Source organism: Lemur catta, chromosome 8, assembly GCF_020740605.2.
Source record: "Lemur catta isolate mLemCat1 chromosome 8, mLemCat1.pri, whole genome shotgun sequence".
Lineage (NCBI taxonomy): Eukaryota > Metazoa > Chordata > Mammalia > Primates > Lemuridae > Lemur > Lemur catta.
Window position 1 is genome coordinate 58898153 of NC_059135.1, and position 25961 is coordinate 58924113.

The following is a 25961-nucleotide window of genomic DNA, read 5'->3' on the forward strand; positions in this document are numbered from 1 at the left end:
TTAATTCAAACACAGAACTATATTTACTTGCAGATTTCTCTGAAGGAAATAAATTTTCTCTACATGCTATTTTAGACAAGAAATATTCTTTCACCATTGAATGGAATATATACTTAGAAGTAAAGTATCAAGTGAGGTTCATATTAGAAGAATACATCTTAGGATCTAATTGAAATATAATTTCATTTTATCATCATTGTCATACTGTATCTCTGCTGAGAAATATAAACCATTAGAAAAACGAATAAACACCAAAGAAGCAGATAGACCCAAGTATTTAGGAAAATTGAACACTCTAAAGATCAATCATGATTTCTGCATTCATTTTTATTTCTTCAACCTCCTTTCTATGGCATAAAAGCCAATATAAGAAAGCAAAAGAAATGAAACGAAAGGAATCTGTAACTCCAACTGGGGAAGCCACATCAGGATATGACATCAAGGACTATTTTTTGAACAAGTCAAATCAATTCTTTGGAATTACACTTTCCTTCTGTCTCCTGGCTGTAATGGCAATGGAGAGTATATTTCCCCTGATTAGATAATAAGAAGGCCTTTGAGAGAAAATAAGACAGCAGTAACTACTGTTCCTCTGCTCTTCTAGTCCAATAAAATGGAATATGCATATATAATCAGAGAAAAATAATTTATAGAGCATAATAGTTTTGAAAGCTAAAATGTGTAACTCTTCCTTTATAGGCATTTGAAGATATATATATTGATCAGCGAAAGACAATTAAGACTATGTTGGAATATGCTGACAAGGTTTTCACTTACATTTTCATTCTGGAAATGCTTCTAAAATGGGTAGCATATGGCTATCAAACATATTTCACCAATGCCTGGTGTTGGCTGGACTTCTTAATTGTTGATGTAAGTATCTTTCACGTCTTTGTCATTCAAGGTAGTTTGTCTTATTTATATTCTAATTCTAAAATAGTGAATCTTGGACCACTACGTTATGTTGACAGGATATGCCACTTAGCCACTAAACTCACTCACTGAATGAAAGTGTAGTTTTTGGAAGACATGGAGTACTGATTTAAAATAGCATTAGGGATGGAATCTATGTTAGTTATCTAGCAGAAAAAGCTGAAGGGGAAAAAGAAATCAGCAGCTTATAGGAAAGTAGGGAAATCAGAAATGTAAAGGGCATGTTATTTAAATTCTTTATATTGTGAATCAGACAAACTAAAGTTTGTATCCCAGCTTCACAACTTACTGGGTTTGTGCCACTGAATAACTTACTTGGCCTCTGACTCTGTAAAATGGTGATATTATTTGTACAATGTTAAAGGCACTCAATAAACACTGATGATGGTGAGGACTACTGTCATTTTAAAATAATTCTCTCTGATCTACTCAAAATGTTTAAAAGGTAGATTTAAAGAGTAGGTTATATAAGTTATAACTCCATTATGGGAAGTAATGTATGCAGAGTGCAGGGAAAGACAAGTTACTTTGTGCAGTGACAGCACTTTTCCTCGAATGGAGGCTAGATTTAAGGCAAGTCCATAATATACCAAACAGCCTTTTATAGAATTTATATATCCAATGATTAACACTTCATTTACCCTAAAACAAGTGCCTGAGATGTGTTAAACATCATGTTTCATACTATCAGTTTAGCATAACTTCAGCTTTAGAAAACTATGTTCAAAATATCATGACTTCATAGAAAGTTTTACCCCAAAAGAGTATTAATCCAGCAAGATTATGAAGGTTTCTTGTGGAAAATGTTTCTAGAGCTAAGAATCTTGTATACATTATACCTCCTTGATTCTGAACAAAGGCAAATTTGAAAATCTTCATGTTACAATGAAATGAGTAAACTGAGAGAAACCTCAAAGAAATAATTGCTTTATCATGTCAAAAAAGCAGAAAGTATCTAATATTGAGATTTCAAGCATTAAAAGTTACATCATATTTCAATTCCTTATAATTTTTTACACTAGATTTTAAATCTAATTTAACCTTCTTGACATTTCCTGGGTTTGCTTTTCTCTATTTTGCTTATTACAGATCTGAGCTTTGTGGTAGAAGAAAGATGATTTTGCTTATTATTATAAGTTGGATTTTAATAATCATTTCTGAAATACTTTAGAAAAATAATTCCATAGAAAATTTTGTAATTATTCAGTAATAATACCTTTATTTTCAATGTTCTATTTTTATTTCATGATCAGTATAGCCCTCTAAAAAAACTAATTATAACACATCTCAAATAATATAAAAAGTACATTAAATATAATACAACTTAATACATTTAAAAAAGAAAATTTTGCAAAAATAGTTTCATGTTTATGTGGAACTGTCTGACTCTAACCACTTTCTGGCCAAAAAAATGGAATGTTGCTTAGATACTTAGTTTTGGTAAATTCTCTGTTTAGAAAATTAGATACCTAAGATTTTTAGTTATTGATATGTCATACAAATAAAGTAAATCCACTAATTTATTATCTGGCAAATATTCATTGATTGGCCATTTAGGGCCAGGTATTGTGACAGAAGCTGTAAATTATTATAAAATAATTTTGAGGAAATTTTATGATAGAATTTTTTTTAAGTTAAATTATTTACATAGAAATAAACTTTAAACAAGTGAAAACACAAACAAGGTATTACTGAGACAAACAAAAAATGATTTTTGAAGCCGATTTAGCACATTAAATACTGAGAATATTGATTATTAATATAATTAATTGAATATACTAACACACGGTAAAAATTTCTTGCTTTTTCAGTACAATAGCAGTTTTTATATTTTATGACTAGCCATAAGCAAATTCCTAAATTCAGCAGCAACTTAATAAAATAAAAGGCTAACCAATGACATTTTCTTCTACCTGGATTTCTTCTTTTATATCATTAATTTTTTATTTTTTAACTAATTGTTCAATTAATAAATCACATGGTATTTAGGGATTTTGGGGAGGGGGAGGAAGGGATGGGTTCAGTACTCATATCTGGGGGATGGACACGCTTGAAGCTCTGATTTGGGCAGGGCAAATGCAATTTCTGTAACCTAAACATTTGTACCCCCATAATATGCTGAAATAAAAAAAAAAACTAGCTTTTAATGAATGTCTTACAAACTACGGTATTTGCATCAAACTGAAAAATTTCTTTAAATATTTAAAAGATTTACTGAATATGTCTGAACAGTCTTCTTCTGAATAATTATAAGCAAAAATGTTGTATTATATAGTAACTACAAATTGAATGACAACAGTTCCATTTATTTATTATTATTATTTTTGTGTGTGCAGGTTTCATTGGTTAGTTTAACAGCAAATGCCTTGGGTTACTCAGAACTTGGTGCCATCAAATCTCTCAGGACGCTGAGAGCTCTGAGACCTCTAAGAGCCTTATCTCGATTTGAAGGGATGAGGGTAAGGAAAATGAAAAAATCTGAAGTATTACATATAGCCAGAATTAAATTAAATTAAATTTAGAAAAAGGAAAACCCATGCATGCAAAAGGAATGGCAAATCCTTGCAAAATTGCTACTTTACCTTATAATCTGTTGCATATTTACTTCCAGGTGATATGCAAGAGAATTAGGCCTCTCTTAAAATGATATAATATCATTTATCTGCTGTGCTCATTAAAATGACTTTATTTCCTAATCCATCTTGGGAGTTTCCTTACAAACCTGTATACAAAAAAGTAGATGCACTATTAAAGTACTCTATGTAATGATATAATAATAATAAACTAAAGTGAACTCTATATCATGTACTTCTTTGCAATGACTTATCTGTACTTAATGAGTTTTATTGAAAATATGCATCACACATGTGCCTAAGTATGAGTGTAAAGGAAAAAATGAAGAGTTGTCAAAATTTTTGTCTGTATAATGCCAAAGTTTGCATTATTTGCATATATTTAAGGGTAGATATTAAATATTGACTGAATTTTAAACTTTTTAAAAAATTATGTTTAATATAATCTCAATGTATAACTGTATTAATCTTCTAAATTTATATAAATAGTAATACTAACTTAAAGATTACATAGAAATCCACACTTTTTATGACAGTAAAGTAAAACATTTGTAACAATGATCAGAAAATATAATTTTGACTCATTATCATAGATGATTCATAAATTATTCTTAAGTTATTAAATCTCATTTGTCAGAGTCCCACAAAATTTTATACTATTCATTTTAAGGAAATATTAACCATCTCCCATGATCCTTAACAGATTAGAAATTTTGCCACTTTGACTTGTTATTTTCCATCCTTTTTTTAAAAGCAAGAAGCATTAATTTATATAAGATGCATTATATAAAAATTAGTTCTGTTTTTTTAAAAAAATTAATTTTTTTTTAGCAGAACAAACCTACTGAATTGTGATTCCAATAAAAAATATTGCTCTTTTGCTGCTTAGGGTTTAATTATGTTTATAGAAACTAAGCTGTATTGTGCACTTCCATTTTCATTTTGTAGGTTGTTTATAGCCTTATATTCTCGTCTAAATTAAAATTTATTATAAATATCACTTTTTAAGAACATAAGACTCGGCTTTGATTTCCCTATCATATATGAAAACTTTTTCCTCATTAGAAACGATTCAACAAATAAGATATAAATAGTCCTTTTTAACTTCTCATAGAAATCCTCACTGTTCACCAGAATGTTATCAGAAATTCGCTCCAGGTTATGTAAAAATTAAAGTTTGTTTTCTAATTAACTTGTCACTTTCTTTTTTTTCAGACTGGCAGTTTCAGCTCTGAAGAAAAATATCATTTTCATACATTCTACTTGAAAACATGTTACCTGAATCAAAATAATACATTTAAAAGGCTTCTGAAATCTGAACAATGCCAAGTATTTGAAGCTGTTATAGACATTTCCAATTTGACTTTTTGGAATTTATTAAATCCATGGGTCAAATGGACAGATATTCCCATACGTAACACCTTATTTTCCTAACAAGTTGGTCTTATAGGTCTGCTTTTAATTTTTACAGAAATACTTTATCTATAATTATTAATTAATGATGTTTTTATGTTAAAAAAGAGGTTAGTTGAAATTTGGAGTTTTAAAAACATAAACTCCTTATAGATACTGATTGGTTATGAAACTAATCATTTAAGTTGTCAGATTTATGAATATGACTCCATTCCTCATAATGACAGTATGTACACAGCGCCAAAATGACTAAGCTATTCAACACATTTGGCATTGTAGAGTCAAAATAACCTTTTTATTGATTCTATTTTTTGTATTTCTAGTTTTGGAATTTTTTACTTTGTAAAAATATAATCATGAATGATGGTGAGATTGAAGATAATAATGATGATGATGATTGGGAAGTGAGATTTGAACATATTCAGAAACTCTCATTTAATTCTTTTCCCTAGTAGCATAAAAATTGCAATAGCTGTGTCAAAGCATAACTCAGGCACTCATTTTATTTTTGTTGTTCTGTCACTTTTTCAAAGCATGTGCTTTTATGCAACATTACTGACTAAAGCATGTTGTACAGTGCTTGAGAAGAAGTTAGAAAATAATAAATAAATTATCATCACGTTGCACTTTGTGTTTTGCATGTTTTATGCACATTTCTGGCTGACAGCTTTTAAATACTTATTGTATTTCAAATTTCCAGTCCAAATTTTTCAACTTGTAAAACTGAACTGAGTGAACTAATGTCATGAATATCTAGGGTGAAATAAAATTTTTATTTAAATTTGTATTTTTAATTTCCTAGTCTAGGAAATCTTAAATACCTTCTTTTTCCAAAGAACTCGAGTCTTAATTGATAGGGAAACAGAGAGCATCATATACAAAAAGTAACACCAAATGTTCTGTCATATCAGATTTCTAACTAATAATAAACTATATATTTCTATTTTATATAGGATAATCTTGCTCCAACTTGGATGGGGTGGAGCGCTGGTTCCTCCCCTGAGCCCTTTATTATGGGTACTGTATTACCCCTTTTGCTACCTTTAATCCTTGCACTGTGACTTATGTGTAGTGGGATGAGGGAGGGGTTGGGAAGGGTACTACTGCACCACGGTAGGGACGATATAGTATATACATCCTAATCCCCTATTTTCCATTGTCTTAAATTTCTTTTGAAAACAATACCTTTGTGAATTTACCCTCTGTGGATTTTAACCCCAATGGTTGATATCTTTATTTAAGTTTCATTGAATATGATTTAGTTATGTGTGTACTGAATTATCCATTTATGGGGTGATTATTCAATTGGTATGGATGGGGGACCCTGGTGTAGGATGACTGTGTGAAAAAAATTTTTAACTTGTCAAGCCATTGATACTGTTTGAGGCATACAGCCCCTGACCTTTAATACATTGGTCTGGGTCCTGAAAATGGCCAGCAAGACACCAGCTGTTGATATGTGTAAGCAGATGCTAGTGCACAATATTCCAGGTTTCAGAAGACTGGTATTGATGGTGTGACCATTCTCATTTTTTATTAAGTATAAATTCATAGGGGTTATTTTCAAAACATAATAAGGCAAAAATACATTAAGAAAGAATAGAATAAGCACATGTGATTTGTATTTTACATGGAAAAAGTTAATATAAAAGAATCCATTTATTTGAATTATGCAGAATAGAACACTCACCTAGAAATAAAACAAAAACATCTCATCATGAGTATTAAGAGAAAATTTAATGTGTAAACTCACTTTTTAGAATGAGTCACTGCCAACTAAATTTCTAGATTCTTAGAAGATATCACAGTGAAAACAGACATAAAAATGAATCTATATTTTATTTATTCTTGAGGTTAAAGCATATGGTACAAGAATGAGAATTTTAATTTTTTTTAATTTAATTAAGTTATTAGTATTTTTTTAAAGACAGTCTCGCTCTGTCATCCAGGCTAGAGTACAGTGGCACGATCATAGTTCACTGCACCTTCGAACTCCTGGGCTCAAGCAATCCTCCCGCCTCAGCCTCTCAAGTAGCTGGGACTACAGACATCAGCCACTGTGCCCAGCCAAGAGGTTTTACTTTACAGGGAGACAAAAAGTTAGGACTTTGGTCTGTATAATTGACATCATAGCTTCCAAAAACAATTGCCTTATTAAAACCTACAGTGCAAAATAATGGTTAGATTTTTTTAAAAGATTCTATTACTGGTCTTCATACTCAAAAATGTATGATTTCTACTTTGCCTACTTTTGGTTTTTATTCCTATAGTTTTTCTCTATTTTAATTAGAGAGGCATTAGAATGCATGGGTAATATGGGTTTGAAGTTCAAAGACAATTCATTCAGACAAGAGTATGTATCAATATTTCTAACACTAATTTGCATATTTCATTATCAATCCCTCATTTAGTGTTGATTTAATGAAAAAATGCAGATAGTTAACCAGAAATAGGAAGAGTTTCTGTAAGAACTAGTTGTGCTAGAATAGAGAAATTTTATTTGATGATGTTTTGAAAAAAGTTTGTGAGAAGAAACAACCTTAGTACAATATTAATTTGTTAAGATAGTTTCTTTCTTAGACATCTCCTTTCATGCAGCTTGAAACCTCATTCTGTTCTTTCCAATTTATTCAAACCAACTGTTCCTTCCTGACCAATTACTACAGTTCCCTCATGGGAATCAATTACTGCAGTTCCTTAGAGACTGAAACTGAAAAAAGTTAATGCATCTCCCTCTCTGCTGAACCAGGGAATGGCTTGGGGCTCTTGGGAAGACAATCTTTTCTATGATCCTTCATTGTCTAATTTAGTGAAACCTTAAATATGAATGCACCTTGGTATAGTGAATTCCCCAGTACTATGCCAAATGTTTTCTAAGTTCTTTTCTCTTAGTAAAAATAAAATATTTCTCTGGGCCAAAGGTATGCCAGATTTGCAAATCATATCCTGAACTACACTGCTCCAGAGCACATGCTTACATTGGGAATTCCACCGTTAGAGTTCATTTTAACTCAGAACCAACCCCCCAGTTTTAAAGTAAACCTCTTAAACTTACACCCTAACCACAGACTTTTTCTTGCACTCATTTCCTAAGTTATTTTCATCCCATATCTAGAAATAACATTTAAAAATCATGCTTTGATCAATAAATACTAAGCTAACCTTTACTTCGTTTGTTCATTCTTTCATTCAACCATTTTTGTATTCCTATATTCAAAATCTCTATTATATTCCTATATTCAAGTCACCCAAGGCCTTGGAGGTTTCACAAATATATTTCTGCATCTTAAATTTTTAAAAAACTCTTATACTCTATCAAGATTACAGGAATACAATTAACTTTAATACAGAGCAATACGGGCACCAGATAAGCAGGAGCAACTCTAAGGAGAACTAATGAGGTAGATTGAATTCCACTCCTAGTCTATTTTCTGAACTTAACCTGTTTTTATCTCATTTTTCTCATTTGCCAAATGAGAACATGATACTAAAGTATCTCTAAAGTTCTGTCCAGCACTAGAACTCTGATTCTTGGATTCAAAAGAGAAAACACTCATCTTTATTTAGGGGGCTAAACTTGATGTTGGGTTGTCTGAAAGAAGTGCTATTGGAGCTAAAGCCCTTGAGAAGGGAGACTACCTCAGAAGGGGAGATATTAGAGAAGGAATTTCAAAGGAAATGGCAGATCAATTATTTGGCAATTATACTACCAAGTGGTAATTATATTAGTTGGTGTGGCATGAAGTGTAGGCAGCCAGGGAAGTTAAAACTAGAAATGTAGATTGATGACTGGTGTGAATATTAAGGTAAAAAAAATGTACTTGGTAGTCACCCGCAGGCCAATAACTAACTTTAAAGTGAGACTAGGGGAAGATTAATTCATCTCACATGGATTAAAGGAAGGAGAAAGTTAGGAGATCCTGACAAGAAGTAATAGAGGGCTGAACTAGGATGGTGACTGTGACAATGGAAAAGAAATGACAAAGGTGAGAAATGTTTTGAAGAAAAAAGTGTGAGACCTACAGATCAATGTGAAAAGAAATTCAAGAAATAGATACAGGTAATCAGTGTTCTGTTCATACTTTAAATTGGGTGTTGAAAGTAAAAGACACGTTTTAATATGTACTCTGTGGGTACACAGTAGACATAGCACTTTAATCGGGATGGTAGACAAAATATTTGGAAAAGGAGGGAAATGAATAGTAAGTTGATTTCAGCATTCAAATCTCTAACCTGAAAGAAATCTAATTGTATCTGCACATTTAAAATAAAGTATAAAATAAGGGTTTATTAAGTCAATGGCATTAATGCAGACAGTCAAATGAGATGGGTAAGGTGCCATGTGTCAGCTTGGTAAGCTGCACAGGCCACATCACTGAGTTCTGCCTAGATAACCTGAATTCATTTTTTCATCTCTATTTCTCCACCTTTGTCATTACTGGTATTATTATTTCCTTTGGCTCATTTATTACACTGTTTTACAAAAGACCTAGAGTTCTTTACAGACTTTAAACAGGGCTCAGAAATATAAGAAATTGGTTCATGTATTTTTTTTCAGACAGGCAATCAAAACACTGTCTTAAAAATACTCTATCAGAAAGCAGATTGAAGATATTTTGATGCCTGTTGTTTACTTTGGATCAGATTGATAAGAAAAATAGAGGTACATAAGTGGAGTTAAACTTAGCTATTCATGTTCAAGTTTGAGACATCTACCATTTATGAGCATTTTAGAGCTTGTCTTCACCTTCCCTCTTAGCTACTCATATGCAGCTCCAATGGGATCTATGGAGGAGGAAACAAGGACAGCCATCCCTACAGTGTTACCATGAATGAAAATTCAGCTTTTTAATTTGTGGTCCAGATTAAAGATAAAGGGGGGAAAAACATGCTTCCATAGAAAAAATGTAGATAATAATTGTGCATAGAACTTCATGTGATCACATCAGATTTGAGGACTACGTAAGGCATCCCTCCTTATTTTCCTAAGAACCTGATTTCCATTATGTTTCATTTAAAGTAAGTTTATTGAATTAAACTCAGTAAATGAAACAACTGACATGACTGGAGCTTGAAATAAATGATGTGATGATCTAATGAAATACATAATGCAAATTGTCTTGCTTCTTATGCAAAAATTATTAGTCATAGCAATGCATGAATAATTAAGGAGAAAATTATATTAGGTATTTAATAGTATTTTTATATTTATACATTTGAATTTTTGTTTATTTTAAAAGTATATTGGTCAAGTAAGCTCAGGTCCAATGTTTTAATTTTGTTCTTTAATATACTGTCTTTTTTAAATGAGTTAATCTTCTGTGTAGAATTTCCTACTTTTCTTCTGATAAACAACACATATTCTGACTTCATCTGGCAGCAAGTTTCTCTGATTTTTGCTTTTCCTTTAACCCTGTAGTACTTCTCCCTCCATTTTTTAAAACTTTTTTTTCATTTCTATTTTATATTGCCCATATCTGTTTTCCTATGTGTATTGTTTTAGAAAAAAATAAATTTTATTTTAAGATTTGTTTACTTTTAAATATTCTAGAATAAATAGTCTTGATATAAAAGAAATTAGAGAGACCAAAGATTACTAGGGGAATGTCTTTTCTTTTTTAACAGATAAGAATTCTGACACTTCTTTTTTTCCATTTGTATATTAGGTGGTTGTGAATGCCCTTTTAGGAGCAATTCCATCCATTATGAATGTGCTTCTGGTTTGTCTTATATTCTGGCTAATTTTCAGCATCATGGGCGTAAATTTGTTTGCTGGCAAATTCTACCACTGTATTAACACCACAACTGGTGACAGGTTTGACATCAACGAAGTGAATAATCACACTGATTGCCTAAAACTAATAGAAAGAAATGAGACTGCCCGATGGAAAAATGTGAAAGTAAACTTTGATAATGTAGGATTTGGGTATCTCTCTTTGCTTCAAGTTGTAAGTGAACACTATTTTCTCTGAATTTTTTTAATTGTTTGGAATAATAAAAAAGTAATGACATCATCTATTATTTAGTTACTAAGAAGAAAGTTTATAACATATTTCTTTTTTTTTAATTTTGATTTATTAGTACAAGTTTATGAGCCCAGATAGGTATAAACTTTATTATAGACACAGTCAATAGTGGTCAGGTATTCCAGTTCTTTCCAAAGGTCTTTTTCTCTTTTTCCTAATTTTCCTTTTTTTATATATATTGCTCTCTCTTTCTGTATGAACAAGTTGATCAATAAATCAATAGCTTTGCTATTTTTTCTATCGAAATTGGAAAGCTTGTTTCACTGCTAGGTTACCCTCCAAAGCACACACATAACACACCTATTAAATAATTGGATTGTAACTAATTAGCAGAGATTAACTGCTACTGAGTTATATCATTTGGATTGAAGTTTAGGGAATGATATTTCAGTGTTAGGATTCAATCCTCATAGTGAAACAGAAATAACACCTGGACGCACCTGGCCACAGAAACAAAATACAAACAGCTGTTGTCTCACCATAAATGACCCTTCAGCACCATTATTGAAGTCTAGTTTATCCTAAATATTAATTTTTTTCACTACTGGGTCTCTAAGACTGGATCTCTAAGAAAAATCATTCATAATTTTTTTAAATACAAAATTTGGTAGCTCTAAACATTTTCATTTGATTTTGTTTTTAGCTGCAGCAGTATCATAACAAAGCCATGAAGAAAATACAGTCAGATTATTTGAAAAACAGTAAAAAATACTGCTCTGTTTTGGCCACCAAAAACTTAGCTTTAAAAAAAAAAAAAAGCTATATAATTTCTTCCCTTGCAATTCTACAGAATCTTTAGGGCAGAAATCTATTTCTGTTCACTAGGGATATACTTTTAATTGTTTGGCCAGGAAACTAAGCAAACAAACCCACAATGGTCAAACCACTCTTGCAGCTCTTTCAAAGGTATCTATACTTTGACTACGTTGCAAATTCTTCACACCTTTTTCTTGGAAATTTTAATTGCTCTTCTAGACATTTCTGACCTACTCTGAATGTCCATGCAATTAAAATGGGGACTTAAATAATCTGGCAAGAATGATTTATTTAAATATTATAGTAGACACATGATGATATTTCCTTGGACATTTATTCCAATCCTTCACTAATAACCACATTTGTAAGTATCACTCAAGTATATCACTTCATCCATAAAATGAAGGAAAGAATCATTTAAAATATTAAACAATCTTTTAAAATGCTAAGTGATTCTGAAATTATAGAGTGAAGGTCCTGCACCATGCAAGCCATTAAGTAAATTCTGCTACAAAAAAAAAAAAAAAAAAGACTTCTAAAATACTGCTTCACATTTGGCTTTTTACAGAATCACCTCTCTGATGATTACTAATTTATTGAAACGATTACTTTAATCATTTTTTTCTTTTTCTGTACTAAGTGTATGATGGACTTATCCTATCACTGACCTAAGCCATTGACACATTCAACACTTTTCTCTTTGATGTACAAAAAGCTTCCATTTTCTAACTAAGAATCATTACTTTCTTTTCACTGCCATCACGTACACCCTCACCTGACCTTCTCATGGAATCCACCACTTCACACGTGTTAGTGTTACAGAAACAAAGCCATGCTATGATATATATGCCAAAAGCCTTGCTAGCCTCCCTGGATAGTTAGGGAATAATCCTCTCAGGCCCATAGAGCTCAAAACTCATGCCCTAAGACAAATAGCAAATCACTATAAATTATCAGACTTGGTATCCTTCAACCTGTGAATGTCAAGTGTCTACTGTATTTTCACTTTTCTGACCCATATTAACCCATTCTCCTCAATAATTACAGAGAAGAAAGTGGAATACAGTGTAGTGTTTTGCTTCAAAATTCTTAAAAGGATAGTTATAAATCTGCCTTTATGTATAACTATATGATCCTTAGATTGATTGTACGATAAAGAGAAATTTTAAATTTTCAGTCACTTGAATCACCTTCTAGATAGATTTCAGCAGACGATCCTCAGATCTAAATTGCAGTTATTCGGCTGCTAGAGATACTGCCAAGTATGTCGGAATTTGTAAGACTTTCTAAAAGTGTTCTACCAAAGTTTAATAGCACTTTAAATTGCATTATTCCATTAACTTTAAAGAATTAAAAAGTTCTATGAGTTTGTTATTAAGCAGAAGGATATATCAAATGACCATTTTTTTCAGTATGTATTCTGGAAATGAAAAGTCTTACTAAGATATTGTGTTGATCCAAAATCCATGTAAAATTTGTTTTGAAATGTCTTTAAAAAATATTCCTTTTTATAAAATATATCAGTAAGCAAATTTATTAAACATAAAGTCTGAATTATTTTTACTCTGAAGTAAAACATGCACGTCCTTTTTAATAGGCCACATTTAAGGGATGGATGGATATAATGTATGCAGCAGTTGATTCCAGAAATGTAAGTATTCCTTATATTCTAAATGTTTTTATGATATTAAGTAGTTAAATTAACTCAACAAAATGTCAGCATCCAAATGAAATGATTCTGTTTTGATTAAAAGTATTTAGAAAAAAGTATGACAGGTTAATATTCAAGTATAGCAATGTTTATCAGAAAGATCTTACTAAGATAAATCAAAACATGAATTACTTTGAAAATCAGACAAAATAACATCTGTTAAAATCAGACAAATGCATCTGTTTAGTAACTAACAAATATCCTTCTTTTAAATATCTTTTATTTTCTTTCCTTTTTATCTACAAATTATATAAGAAGTAGTGATGTTGGTGTGCAGGAGTACATGTGAAGAAATATGTAATTTCCATCTGTAGTTGAAATGTATAGTTACCCTCCATATTAGCATGAAAAGTTATAGATACTGTCCTGGCAGCCTTAGATTTCTATAATTATCTCTATCAAATAATCATATTTCAAATCATGTAAAAGAACGGTTTAATATGATTTTAGCATCCATAAATTTGCTGGAGCCTTTAGCAATGCTATTATCACTTCTGTGGCCAGCAGATTCCTGTAAGTTTATGAACATCAAAGTAAAGAACTACTTATTTCATTTCAGCCTCTTTCATGCTTCATGATACAAGCTGAAATTCATGCTCATTCCAACTTTGCTCTTCAAAACTTTTTAAAATTTAGTATTTTCCATCAGCCTACATCTTCCCACTCTGAAGCCCAATCTGGTTAGTCTATCATCATAAAGAATAACCTCCATCCCTGTAATCTTTAAACTGACCTAATAAGAGTTTGGTCTTCTCTTTCTTGAAGTACATTTCCCATAGCTTTAGTTTTATGTTGAGTATCTTCCTGATAACTTCCAGAGTTACTTTATTTCACTTTGTTACTTATATTTTGTTTCATGTATTTGGTTGGTTTTTAACGTTGTTGTCCTAAGAAGGACATGATCTGTAAGGAAGCTATCTATGGTGACTCTCTTATCCCTTTATTAAGTTATGTGATAACTCAATGCCTGTTTGTTCTAAGCACAATCTAATGATTAAATTATTAATTGAGGATTTATAAAATAGACTGAGCAATTGTCTACTCAATCTGAAAAATTCAATGACTGTTATAATATTAGAGTATCATGCCAAACATGTAAATGAAAAACTTAATTCTTGTTTGCTACATTAATTCATGCTTACATGAATGATTGCTTTTAAGCATATTCAATACATATTTATGGAAGTAAAATTTTTACTAATAATTTTTAAATTACTAAAATCCAGTACCTTAAAAACTTGCTAAATTTAGCGCATTACTGTCCAAATAGAAAAATATTAGTTTTTATTTTTTTATTTTATTTTATTTTTTTGAGACAGAGTCTTACTTTGTTGCACGGGCTAGAGTGAGTGCCCTGGCATCAGCCTAGCTCACAGCAACCTCAAACTCCTGGGCTTAAGCAATCCTACTGCCTCAGCCTCCCGAGTAGCTGGACTACAGGCATGCGCCACCATGCCCGGCTAATTTTTTCTATATATATTTTTAGTTGTCCAGATAATTTATTTCTATTTTTAGTAGAGATGGGGTCTCGCTCAGGCTAGTCTCAAACTCCTGACCTTGAGCGATCCACCCGCCTCGGCCTCCCAGAGTGCTAGGATTACAGGCGTGAGCCACCGCGCCCGGCCATTACTTGTATTTATAGTTACAAAAAATAGATTCTAGAGTGTCATAATGACAATGGTTTTCACATGGGAAACAACATAATTTCAGAGATTTTTTAGAGAATATTGATGCAGAAAAAAACTGAAGTATTACTGGGAATAATATTTTTTATTCTCATGAAAAAGTACCGAAGATATTTCCAGCATTAACATGTATTGTAATATTTTACAAAATATTCTCCTTTGGTAGGTGGAACTTCAGCCTCAGTATGAGGAAAGTCTGTACATGTATCTTTACTTTGTTATTTTCATCATCTTTGGGTCCTTCTTCACCTTGAACCTGTTTATTGGTGTCATCATAGATAATTTCAACCAGCAAAAAAAGAAGATAAGTATTATTAATATTCTCTCTCCCTCTGAGATAGAAAAATTATTATTTAGAATGTTTTATCCACCAAATGAGTTCTTGAATTCAGAAACCAAAGGGAAGTATAATTAAAAACTATTTTTCTTCCTCTCCTACCATCCACTACTCATTTGGGGCTTTAGAAAGCTAAGAATAACTGCTCCACTCCTCTGTGGATAGGTTCACAAAACTTTTTTCCTTTTTTTTTTTTTTTGTTTTTTGTTTTTAGTTATTAAGAAGCCACTTATTCTGTCTTTTAAAAGAAGATAATTAGAAAAGAACTAGGGAACAACCCAGGCATACACCCGTTTCCCAAAGTAAAGTTGTTTTATCCCTACAACTCCCCTGTATGAATGTACCCATGCCATGGCCCCCTCACTGGCATCAAACATTATCCTGTTTTTAATACTTGGTATTTGATAGATACAAAATGTATTTAATTTTAATTTTTATGGCTTTTGTGACTCATAGGTTTGAACATGTTAAGTGCTTTTTAGCCACTTGTATCTCTTCCTTTATGTACTATCATTTAATCTCGTGCTCATTGTGTTTGCTTATTGTATAATGAGTGCTTTCTTTCACTACAGAACATTCCTTCCCCCATGCCCTTTTTTCTTATTACTAAGAGTATTCTTTAGTCAATATCAGGCTATTTCATGCCAACTTTCTAGTCTGTGTTCCAATCCTTGTCCCTACTGGCCTGTCCCATACTTGTTGTGCTATGAGCTCTGAGTTATCTCCGACTCCCCTACCAACTAGTCCAGTTTTCTTCCCACCCCTTTGTTCCAATTCTTGGCCAAGTTAAAGTGGCTTTTTATGAGAAAATTCAAACATACTTTTTAAGTCTTTGCTACATTTAAATAAGAAAACCATTGCCTTTAGCTTCAGAAAGGTAGTATGTATGGTGTAAGGAACCAAGTATTTACCATAGTATCTCCATGAACCAAATTTTACCACTCACTAAGTGCATGGTTTTGTAAAAATACCTTCTCAGAGTTTCTGGGTTTTTTTTTCTTTATAAGATAATATAATAATAATAAAGTCAATTTTGAATGATTTTAAGAATTAAATAAGATTATAGTACCTAAAAAGGACTTTAATTTTTTCAAATTTAAAGTTGCAGGTATAATTATGCTAATTGGTTGAATATTACATTTCCTTTTTTAACCATCCCTTTCCTATTTTAACACTGAACAATTATGTCAAAGGGACACAGTTTTAACCAGTTTGATTTTTCTTTTCTATACTTTGGAGGTCAAGACATCTTTATGACAGAAGAACAGAAGAAATACTATAATGCGATGAAAAAATTAGGATCGAAAAAGCCGCAAAAGCCTATACCTCGACCAGGAGTAAGAAATACCAAATAATATGGGAGAAAATATACAAAACCAAAAACTTGCATGGGTTTTCTTATCGAAGAGAAAGTAACTAACATTTTCAGTAGCAAACATTTCTTCCACTTTTAGAGTGTTATTTACCTTTTTTGGTAATGCTAAAAATTCTAAAAAGAACAAAAAGAAACAGAAAATTCACCCTTGTCTTCAAGGGATTTAGAAAGATGACTAGAATCCAAGCTAATTGGCCAAAGGACACAGAGGCAAATTGACATGCACAGGAGAGAGTTGATCGTATGACTCAAGAATGGTTGCCAAGTAATATCAGGGAAAGGAGTAAACCTTTAGAGGGGGCTAAAATATATTCAGTTTTCTACTAGATTAATAAATTGATGAAGTGCTGAGTGAAATAACACCTTACTTCTATTTCATTTTTTACTAGAGGTACTAAGTGTTTTGGAGGAGGAAAGAATTCCAGCGTTTACTATTCATATATATGGCTATAAAGTTTGAAGTTACTAATGTCTATGGTAGTCATGGTCAGTAATTACAATTCATGATGATAAATAACAATTCTCAAATTCTCATGGTGAACCAAATTAACTTCTGTGAAAATGGGAAGGTATTATTCCATACTGTAATGATTTTTTTGATAATGATCTGTGAGGTTAAAGTAATTCTTAGAGTTCATCAAGGAACAAAACACTAGTGGACATTCATATGCCCCCCAGTGCTAGCTAAACATTGCCCTTTAGTGAATGATAGCAAATATATACTTTCCTCTGTTAAAACTTAGTACTTCAAATAGAAATGAACCAACTGTTTGTAGGAAAAATATAAGATGGAAATATCCTCAGAACTCCTCACTGGCCCAAAAAAATAATCCTGCAGATGGCCTGCAGTGACTGGCAGTGGCAGAACTGGTGAGCAGAATCACAGATCACTGACAAAGGACATGAATTTTTTGATATTAAAACATAAGGAATGTCATCCTGGGTTGATTATCCTTGTGGAGTTTCAGCATTCTTTGTCTGACCATGTCAGCAAAGGCTATTTTGTGGAAGAACATCAATATTGCCAAACGTGGGACTTAAATGCATAATGTTGTTCTCACTCATATGTGGGAGCTAAATATTAAAGTAATTGAGCTCATGGAGACAGAGGGTAGAATGATGGTTACCAGGTTCTAGGAAGGGTAGCAGGAAGGGGAAGATAAAGTGAGGATGGTTAATGGGTACAAAAATATAGTTAGAATGAACAATATTTGATAGCACAACAAAGTGACTGTAACCCACCATAAGGTAGAGTATACTTTAAAATAACTAAAAGAGTGGAATCAGAATGTTCCTAACACAAAGAAATATTTTAATAATAAGTACCTGAGGTGATAGATAACCCAATTAGCCTGATTTGATTAATTCACATGGTATGCCTGTGTCAAAACATCACATGTACTCTCTAAATATATGCAACTATTATGTACTCATAATAAATAAAAGTTAAAAATTAAAATAAATAAATGCATAATGTTAAAGGATATGTCCTAGAAATCCCAAATTCCCTTAACAGTTCTTTGAAAATAAAACAAATGATGTTAACAAATACTACATTTTTAAATGGCTGCATAATCCACCTGATCATGGGAAAGTCTAGTAAAACAAAATCAAACAGGTTTCTTAACTTCTCATAATTTTAAAATATTGCTATGCATTGTTTATCTCTGAGAGAAGTATAATGTATGTAGTTTTTTTTAAATCAGAAACCCTCTTTGGACAGGGGATTGTTATGCTGAGGAATACATATTGGTAAATAGCAATTTAGATGCCTAAGTTTTAAAAATTAATGTGCTATAAACCATTCTTGCAATAATCAGGGCCAATGGCTACTATGCAGGAAACTAAAAAGCCAATTAACGCTGGAAGTACTTATGTAGATGCTAAAGTTCATCAGAAAACTCCTTTGTTGCTAAAAGCATTTCTGTTTCTTTACAGAATAAATTTCAAGGAATGGTCTTTGATTTTGTAACCAGACAAGTTTTTGACATAAGCATCATGATTCTCATCTGTCTTAACATGGTCACAATGATGGTGGAAACAGATGACCAGAGTGAATATGTGACTAGCATTTTGTCACGCATCAATCTGGTGTTCATTGTGCTGTTCACTGGAGAGTGTGTCCTGAAGCTCATCTCCCTCCGCCATTATTATTTTACCATTGGCTGGAATATTTTTGATTTTGTGGTTGTCATTCTCTCCATTGTAGGTAAGAAATATTTAAAATCTCTTAAATTCAGCTCAATAAACATGAAAAGTTGGAAAAGTCAAGTTTAGATCCCAGCATTCAGAGATAACCATTGTGAATATTTTGATGCATTTATCTAGGCATGTTTGTTTTTCTTATAAAATGAGGCTCCTACTATATATCAGTATTGTATCTTATTCTATCCATTTTAGATACTAAGTATCTTATGTGTCAATGTAGTGAAACCTTATTTGTTTGAACTAGAACTGTGCTATTAACTAAGATAAAAATGTGTTCAATATGTTGAGATTGAAGAAGCCATACAATATATAGATTTTTATGTTGAGAAGAAGGTTAGAAATTTAGTCTGGTGCTCAGGAAAGACATTGCATTAGAGACATAGACATGGAGTCACCGGCATGTAGATAGTAGCAGAAGCTGGTTACAAGACAAGGAAAGGCATAGAGTAAAAAGAGAATAAAGACAAGGACTAAACATTAACAAATGCTCATTAGATGCAAGTACAGCTTCGGTGAAGTGAAAAAGCATCTGTCTGCAGGGCCCAAAGTATTCATTCTTTCATAAATAAGATGATATCACTGGGCCAATATTTTACCATCCAAAATGGGGCACCTCTGTTGGGCAAATGTTCATGTCATTCCCCCCAGAAGAAATTGACCTTATATCCAACTCATATGTTGTAAGTAGCCTTTGATTCCCACGCTAATTCTTGGTTATAATCAGAGTGGCTGGGGTATCAAAGCTGTATTCACATATTTCTCCCTCTCTATCTCTTACACATGCACGCACTTGTGCACACACACCCACACACACACACACAATACTTTCAGAATGAGGCATTTTAACTTGAAGGTGTTTAGTTTCTTGAGCTCCTCTTTTTTTTTTAATTTATAAAAGTACAGTTTTCATTTAAAAGGCAAATGGGGAAGATTAAAAGAAGATAATTGAGATTCCAATGTCAGACACAAGAAACCAAAAAGAACATCAACCTGGGATCCTTTTAGAAATTCACCAGAATGTACATAAATAAGTATATGAGAATATTATAGTACAAACTTAAGGAAGCATCAAGTTCATAGATAGATGAAAGTAGCATCAAAAACTGCAAATACTTTTTGATGGCTAAGGAGTGAAAAGAGAATTTAGAATTTGGTAATTTTAGTAAAAGTCATTTGTATTCATACAAATTTGTACTGTTGGGTCACTGCTGTTCAGTCAGACTTGCGTATTTTTAACTTACATTTTTAAAAATTCTGACTTGCGTTTTATGTAAACTAAAGATAGTTCATAAGCATCCCTTAAAGACAAAAAATACTATAATCCTTATAGTTGAATGTATTGCTAAATGTAAAATTAAAGTTTATTCATAATATATATTACATACAATTACATATATTATATGTTTGTCATAGTTAGGATTATGTTACTGAATTTCAGTACTCAGAACTTTACCTTGGAGCATTTAAAGAAATGTAATATTTTAATGAATAATTTCTTCACTGATTGTTATTCTTATTGTTTATTCGTAGGCATGTTTCTGGCCGAGCTGATAGAAAAGTATTTTGTGTCCCCGACCCTGTTCCGTGTGATCCGTCTTGCCAGGATTGGCCGAATCCTACGTCTGATCAAAGGAGCAAAGGGGATCCGCACGCTACTCTTTGCTCTGATGATGTCCCTTCCTGCGTTGTTTAACATCGGCCTCCTGCTCTTCCTGGTCATGTTCATCTACGCCATCTTTGGAATGTCCAACTTTGCCTATGTTAAGAGGGAGGTTGGAATTGATGACATGTTCAACTTTGAGACCTTTGGCAACAGCATGATCTGCCTGTTCCAAATCACCACCTCGGCTGGCTGGGATGGATTGCTGGCACCTATTCTCAACAGTGGACCACCCGACTGTGACCCGAATAAACCTAACCCTGGAAGCTCAGTCAAGGGAGACTGTGGGAACCCATCTGTTGGGATTTTCTTTTTTGTCAGTTACATCATCATATCCTTTCTGGTTGTGGTGAACATGTACATCGCCGTCATCCTGGAGAACTTCAGTGTTGCTACTGAAGAAAGTGCAGAGCCCCTGAGTGAGGATGACTTCGAGATGTTCTATGAGGTTTGGGAAAAGTTTGATCCCGATGCGACCCAGTTCATGGAATTTGAAAAACTATCTCAGTTTGCAGCTGCTCTTGAACCTCCTCTTAATTTGCCGCAACCAAACAAACTCCAGCTCATTGCCATGGATTTGCCTATGGTCAGTGGTGACCGAATCCACTGTCTTGACATCTTATTTGCTTTTACGAAGCGGGTTCTGGGAGAGAGTGGAGAGATGGATGCTCTCCGAATACAGATGGAAGAGCGATTCATGGCTTCCAACCCTTCCAAAGTCTCCTATCAGCCAATCACTACAACTTTAAAACGAAAGCAAGAGGAAGTATCTGCTGTTATTATTCAGCGTGCTTACAGGCGCCACCTTTTAAAGCGAACTGTAAAACAAGCTTCATTTACATATAATAAAAACAAAATCAAAGGTGGGGCTAATCTTCTTGTAAAAGAAGACATGATAATTGACAGAATAAATGAAAACTCTATTACAGAAAAAACTGATCTGACCATGTCCACTGCAGTTTGTCCACCTTCCTATGATCGGGTGACAAAGCCAATTGTGGAAAAACATGAGCAAGAAGGCAAAGATGAAAAAGCCAAAGGGAAATAAACAAAAACATAAAAATAATTGGGTGATAAATTGTTTACAGCCCGTGAAGGTGATGTACTTTTGTCAACAGGACTCCTTTAGGAGGTCAATGCCAAACTGACTGTTTTTACACAAATCTACTTAAGGTCAGTGCCTACAATAAGACAGTGACCCCTTGTCAGCAAACTGACTCCGTGTAAAGAGGAGACGACCTTGACAGGAGGTTACTGTGCTCATTACCAGCTGACACTGCTGAAGACAAGAGACAAAATGGCTATTCAGATTGTAGGGACCAGTTTAAAAGGGTGCAAACCTATAATTTGGGGGTTGTTTAACATGAAACACTTTAGTGTCATAATCGTATCCACTGTTTGCATTTCAACTGCCACATTTGTCACATTTTTACAAAATCTGTTAGTGGATTCATCTTTTTTTTAATCCATATGTTTAGTATATGTGACTATTTTTGTAAATGGGGTTTCTGTTGGGAAATAGACTAAAGGACCTCATTAACAGGTATGCCACCTGGGTGGGTGGTATGGCAACCACACAGCCCTCCCATCTACACAAAGACACGGTTTGCATGAGGGCATGCTGCACTTAGAGATCATGCATGAGAAAAAGTCACCAGAAAAACAATGAGCTCTTAAATTCCATCCATATTTCTGGGAGGGGTGATTGGGTGATAAGTGGAGGTGCTTTGTTGATCTTGTTTTGTCAAATCCAGCCCCTAGACCAAGTAGATTGCATTTGGGTAGGACATTTAATCTTAGCAGATGCAAACTTCATTCAAATGTCTGGAGTCATCAAGATTATGTTTCTGTTTATCATATTAAAAAAACTCAAATAATGAATATTGCCCTCTACCCTCCACCCCCAGAAGACTGAATTGATCAAAATAACCCTTTATAAATTTCTGCTTAATCCTGTACTTTGTTTAGCCATCTTCAGCTCTCAGCAAGGTTGATACTGTATATGTTAATGAAATGCTATTTATTATGTAAATAGTCATTTTACCCTGTGGTGCACGTTTGAGCAAACAAATAATGACCCAAGCACAGTATTTATTGCATCAAATATGTACCACAAGAAATGTAGAGTGCAAGCTTTACACAGGTAATATAATGTATTCTGTACCATTATAGATAGTTTGGATGCTATCAATGCATGTTTATATTACCATGCTGCTGTATCTGGTTTCTCTCACCGCTCAGAATCTCACTTAGGAGAAACCATATGTCAGTGGTAAAGTCAAGGAAATCAATCAACAGATCTCATTTCTTTAAGTCATTAAGCAATAGTTTGCAGCACTTTAACAACTTTTTGGTTATTTTTAAATGTTAAGTGGATAACATATGGTGTATAGTCAGACTGTACAGACATGTTTAAAAAAACACTGCTTAACCTGTTAAAAATGTGTTTAGAATTTTATAAGCAAATATAAATACTGTAAAAAATCATTTTATTTTATTTTTCAGCATTATGTACATAAATATGAAGAGGAAATTATCTTCAGGTTGATATCACAATCACTTTTCTTACTTTATGTCCATAGTACTTTTTCATGGAAGAAATTTGCTAAATAAGAAATGAAAACAAGACTGGATAGTCATAGATTTCTGCTTTTTTATTACATTTGCTAATTTTAGATTATTTCATAATTTTAAGGGACAAAATAGGTTCACAACTCACATCTAAATTATGCTTTGCAATTGGAAAGGGTATCAAATTTTATTTACATTCCTGGTAGTGTCCGCACTAACTGAACTGGAGTGCTTATTTTTTAGTTTTGATCTTTTCTTCTAATTTCTGTTTATGTTTCCATTTCTTTGGAGTCACGCTACTCTAGATAGTTCTAAATATAACGTGGGCTTCACAGTTTTTTTTTCCACAAGAACAGAGGGTAGTGAACTTACATAGTCAATTACATCAGAACATTTTGTGTTTCTTACGGAAGCAAACCATAGGTTCCTCTTTTTCTTAAAACCACTTAGATAAACTGTATTCGTGAACTGCATGCTGGAAAATGCTACTATTACCCTAAATGATGCTAAACAACATTAAAAATGTGCAAAACTAATAAAGATTACAGTTTTTATTTTATTGTTTGCCCAGTTACATTTTGTTAAGTGTATTATAACAAGATAGAGATATTTTTATTTATTTTATAAATTGGGGAAGATGGGGAGCTAAACACACACACACACACACACACACACACACACACACACGGACTTACCTGGCTGACAAGAAAACCTGGGGTAGAAATGTCACTGGGAGGAATGACCTCCCAGGGTGGCTACAAGCAGCAGATGTGTTCTCTGTTAGGAGAAAGAACTGGTGCCAGAACATAAGGTGGCGCCTGTAGGAGGAAGAGAAGTATAGGAACCAGGTCAATGGTGATGACCACGTAAGCTAGGAAAAGAAGCCCTTAACTCATCATTAACAAATTTCAAGTTGCCATGTGTGAGTGGAGAATCACTCACATGGAGAGCCACTCTCCATGCTTCTCTACCCTGCTGTGTGTCCTGGGACAGTGACTTCTGGATTGCATCAATGGGCTCCCCAATCTTTTAACCCCCAATTGGTTTGGCCAATGGGAAGCACCAGCAGGAAAGCACCAGAGGGAGAAGAGTGGACTAGCAATATTTACTCCCCAGTTCCTTCTTTGCTAGGTTGCTCTGGGTTGGCAGTGGCTGCAGAACCTCCCTGAAAGTCAGACTGCCCCCTCCTACAACTACTACTTTCTCTGGGGTCTGGAAATCACTCCTCCCCTTGCTCTTTTAGGCCTGTTGATGGACTGGAAGTGCTTCCCTATTCCTTGTAGCTTTCGTCCAACTGTTGCTGACACCCTTGTAAATGGCCCCTTCAGGGAAACCTTCTCTATGCCTTAATTCAGCATGCCGTCTGTTTTCTGCCTGGCTGATACAAAGTTAAATAGCTCTGGAAAGTCAGTAGGGAGCAAAGATTTGCCTTGCATCCATCTGTTTGTGGGGTTAATCTAACTGGCTTTGGCAGATAGAAAAACAGTAACTGAGGAACCACAAGGAAGACAAGTGCAGAATTCATAGAGTTCATGGAAAGGTTATGGAGTGGTCCAGATAGTAAAATTAACAGTCTAAATAAATTTATCTAAATTGCTGAGGAAATAGAAGCCTTCACTTGTCATCAGGTGAAGTCAGAAGGGGGAATATGACCTTGACCATAAAAGGAACAGTAATATATAGCACTTTTCCCATCCTTGTACAATTCACTGACCTCATCTCTTCATAACATCATCATTCTAAAACAACGTGACAATTAATTCTGTTATATTAGTGGCTGAAAAATATTTCCTATTTCTGACCAAAGTAAGTAATAATTACAGGGTAAACCCTACAGATATTTTTATACTACACATCCATATCAGTACTGACTGGCACTTTTCCAAATACAAAGAGAAGAACTGGTGAAACATAACCGTATCAATCTCCATGTTCATTTTGGTGTAATTTTGCATAATATTCCCTGTGCCAAAAAATAATTAATGCTCAAGTAATGATGAGGTGATGTCAGTAGAACACAGGAACCAACTAAAAGAGACTTCCCATTAGCCAAATCTGGGGCAACTTGAGCATCAAATAAATAATGATAGTAATAGATTGTAATTGATTGAATAAAATAAGAATCCACAAGTATATTCTGATAATGATAAATGAAGAAAAAGAAAAATCTCTTTCTTACAATAGAATGTTAACTAACAGATATAGAAGAAATAATAGAGTCAATCATCATTTGGCCATCATCATAATGAACATTGATTTTTACAAGAATCATCAATGAATGATAACACTCATGGGTGAAAATTTGATGAGGAATAGGAAATTTATATTGTCTCAAAGTATCTCTTCTCTATTAATTAAAAATTTTAAAAAGAAGAAAATTTACTGTGGAGAAACATAGCAGACACTACCTTCAAATATATCAGTTATGAAATCAACTGATATTATGTGCCTCCTGATAAAATATACCGAAAAAGTCACATCACTTCTTGGTATCTAGTCAAAATTTCATAAACAGAATATAACCACAAGGAAAACCAAATTAAGAACATTCTCTAAAATAACTGGGCTGAACTCTTTAAAAATGTCAATGTCATGAAAAACAAAGAAAGGCTAAGGAACTGCATGAGGTTGAAGAGCTATGACAACTAAACACAATGTAGGATTCTGGATTGGATATCAAACTGAAAAAAGAATAGTGATAAAGAATATTATT

At 33.1% G+C, this 25961-nt stretch overlaps 1 protein-coding gene across 8 annotated transcripts in view; it reads left to right on the forward strand.

The window, feature by feature from the left end:
• The window catches only part of LOC123643698 (sodium channel protein type 1 subunit alpha), an 85760-nt gene extending 64009 nt beyond the window's left edge, over nt 1–21751 (forward strand). For all 8 annotated transcript variants that reach the window (XM_045559356.1, XM_045559358.1, XM_045559354.1 and 5 more), the window contains exons 19-26: nt 700–873; nt 3270–3392; nt 10586–10867; nt 13299–13352; nt 15264–15401; nt 16667–16771; nt 18748–19018; nt 20548–21751. In XM_045559356.1, coding sequence (XP_045415312.1) covers nt 700–873; nt 3270–3392; nt 10586–10867; nt 13299–13352; nt 15264–15401; nt 16667–16771; nt 18748–19018; nt 20548–21725 — 2325 coding nt within the window. In that variant the 3' untranslated portion in view covers nt 21726–21751. The remainder of the gene's footprint in view (nt 1–699; nt 874–3269; nt 3393–10585; nt 10868–13298; nt 13353–15263; nt 15402–16666; nt 16772–18747; nt 19019–20547) is intronic.
• The last annotated feature ends 4210 nt before the right edge of the window (nt 21752–25961 follow it).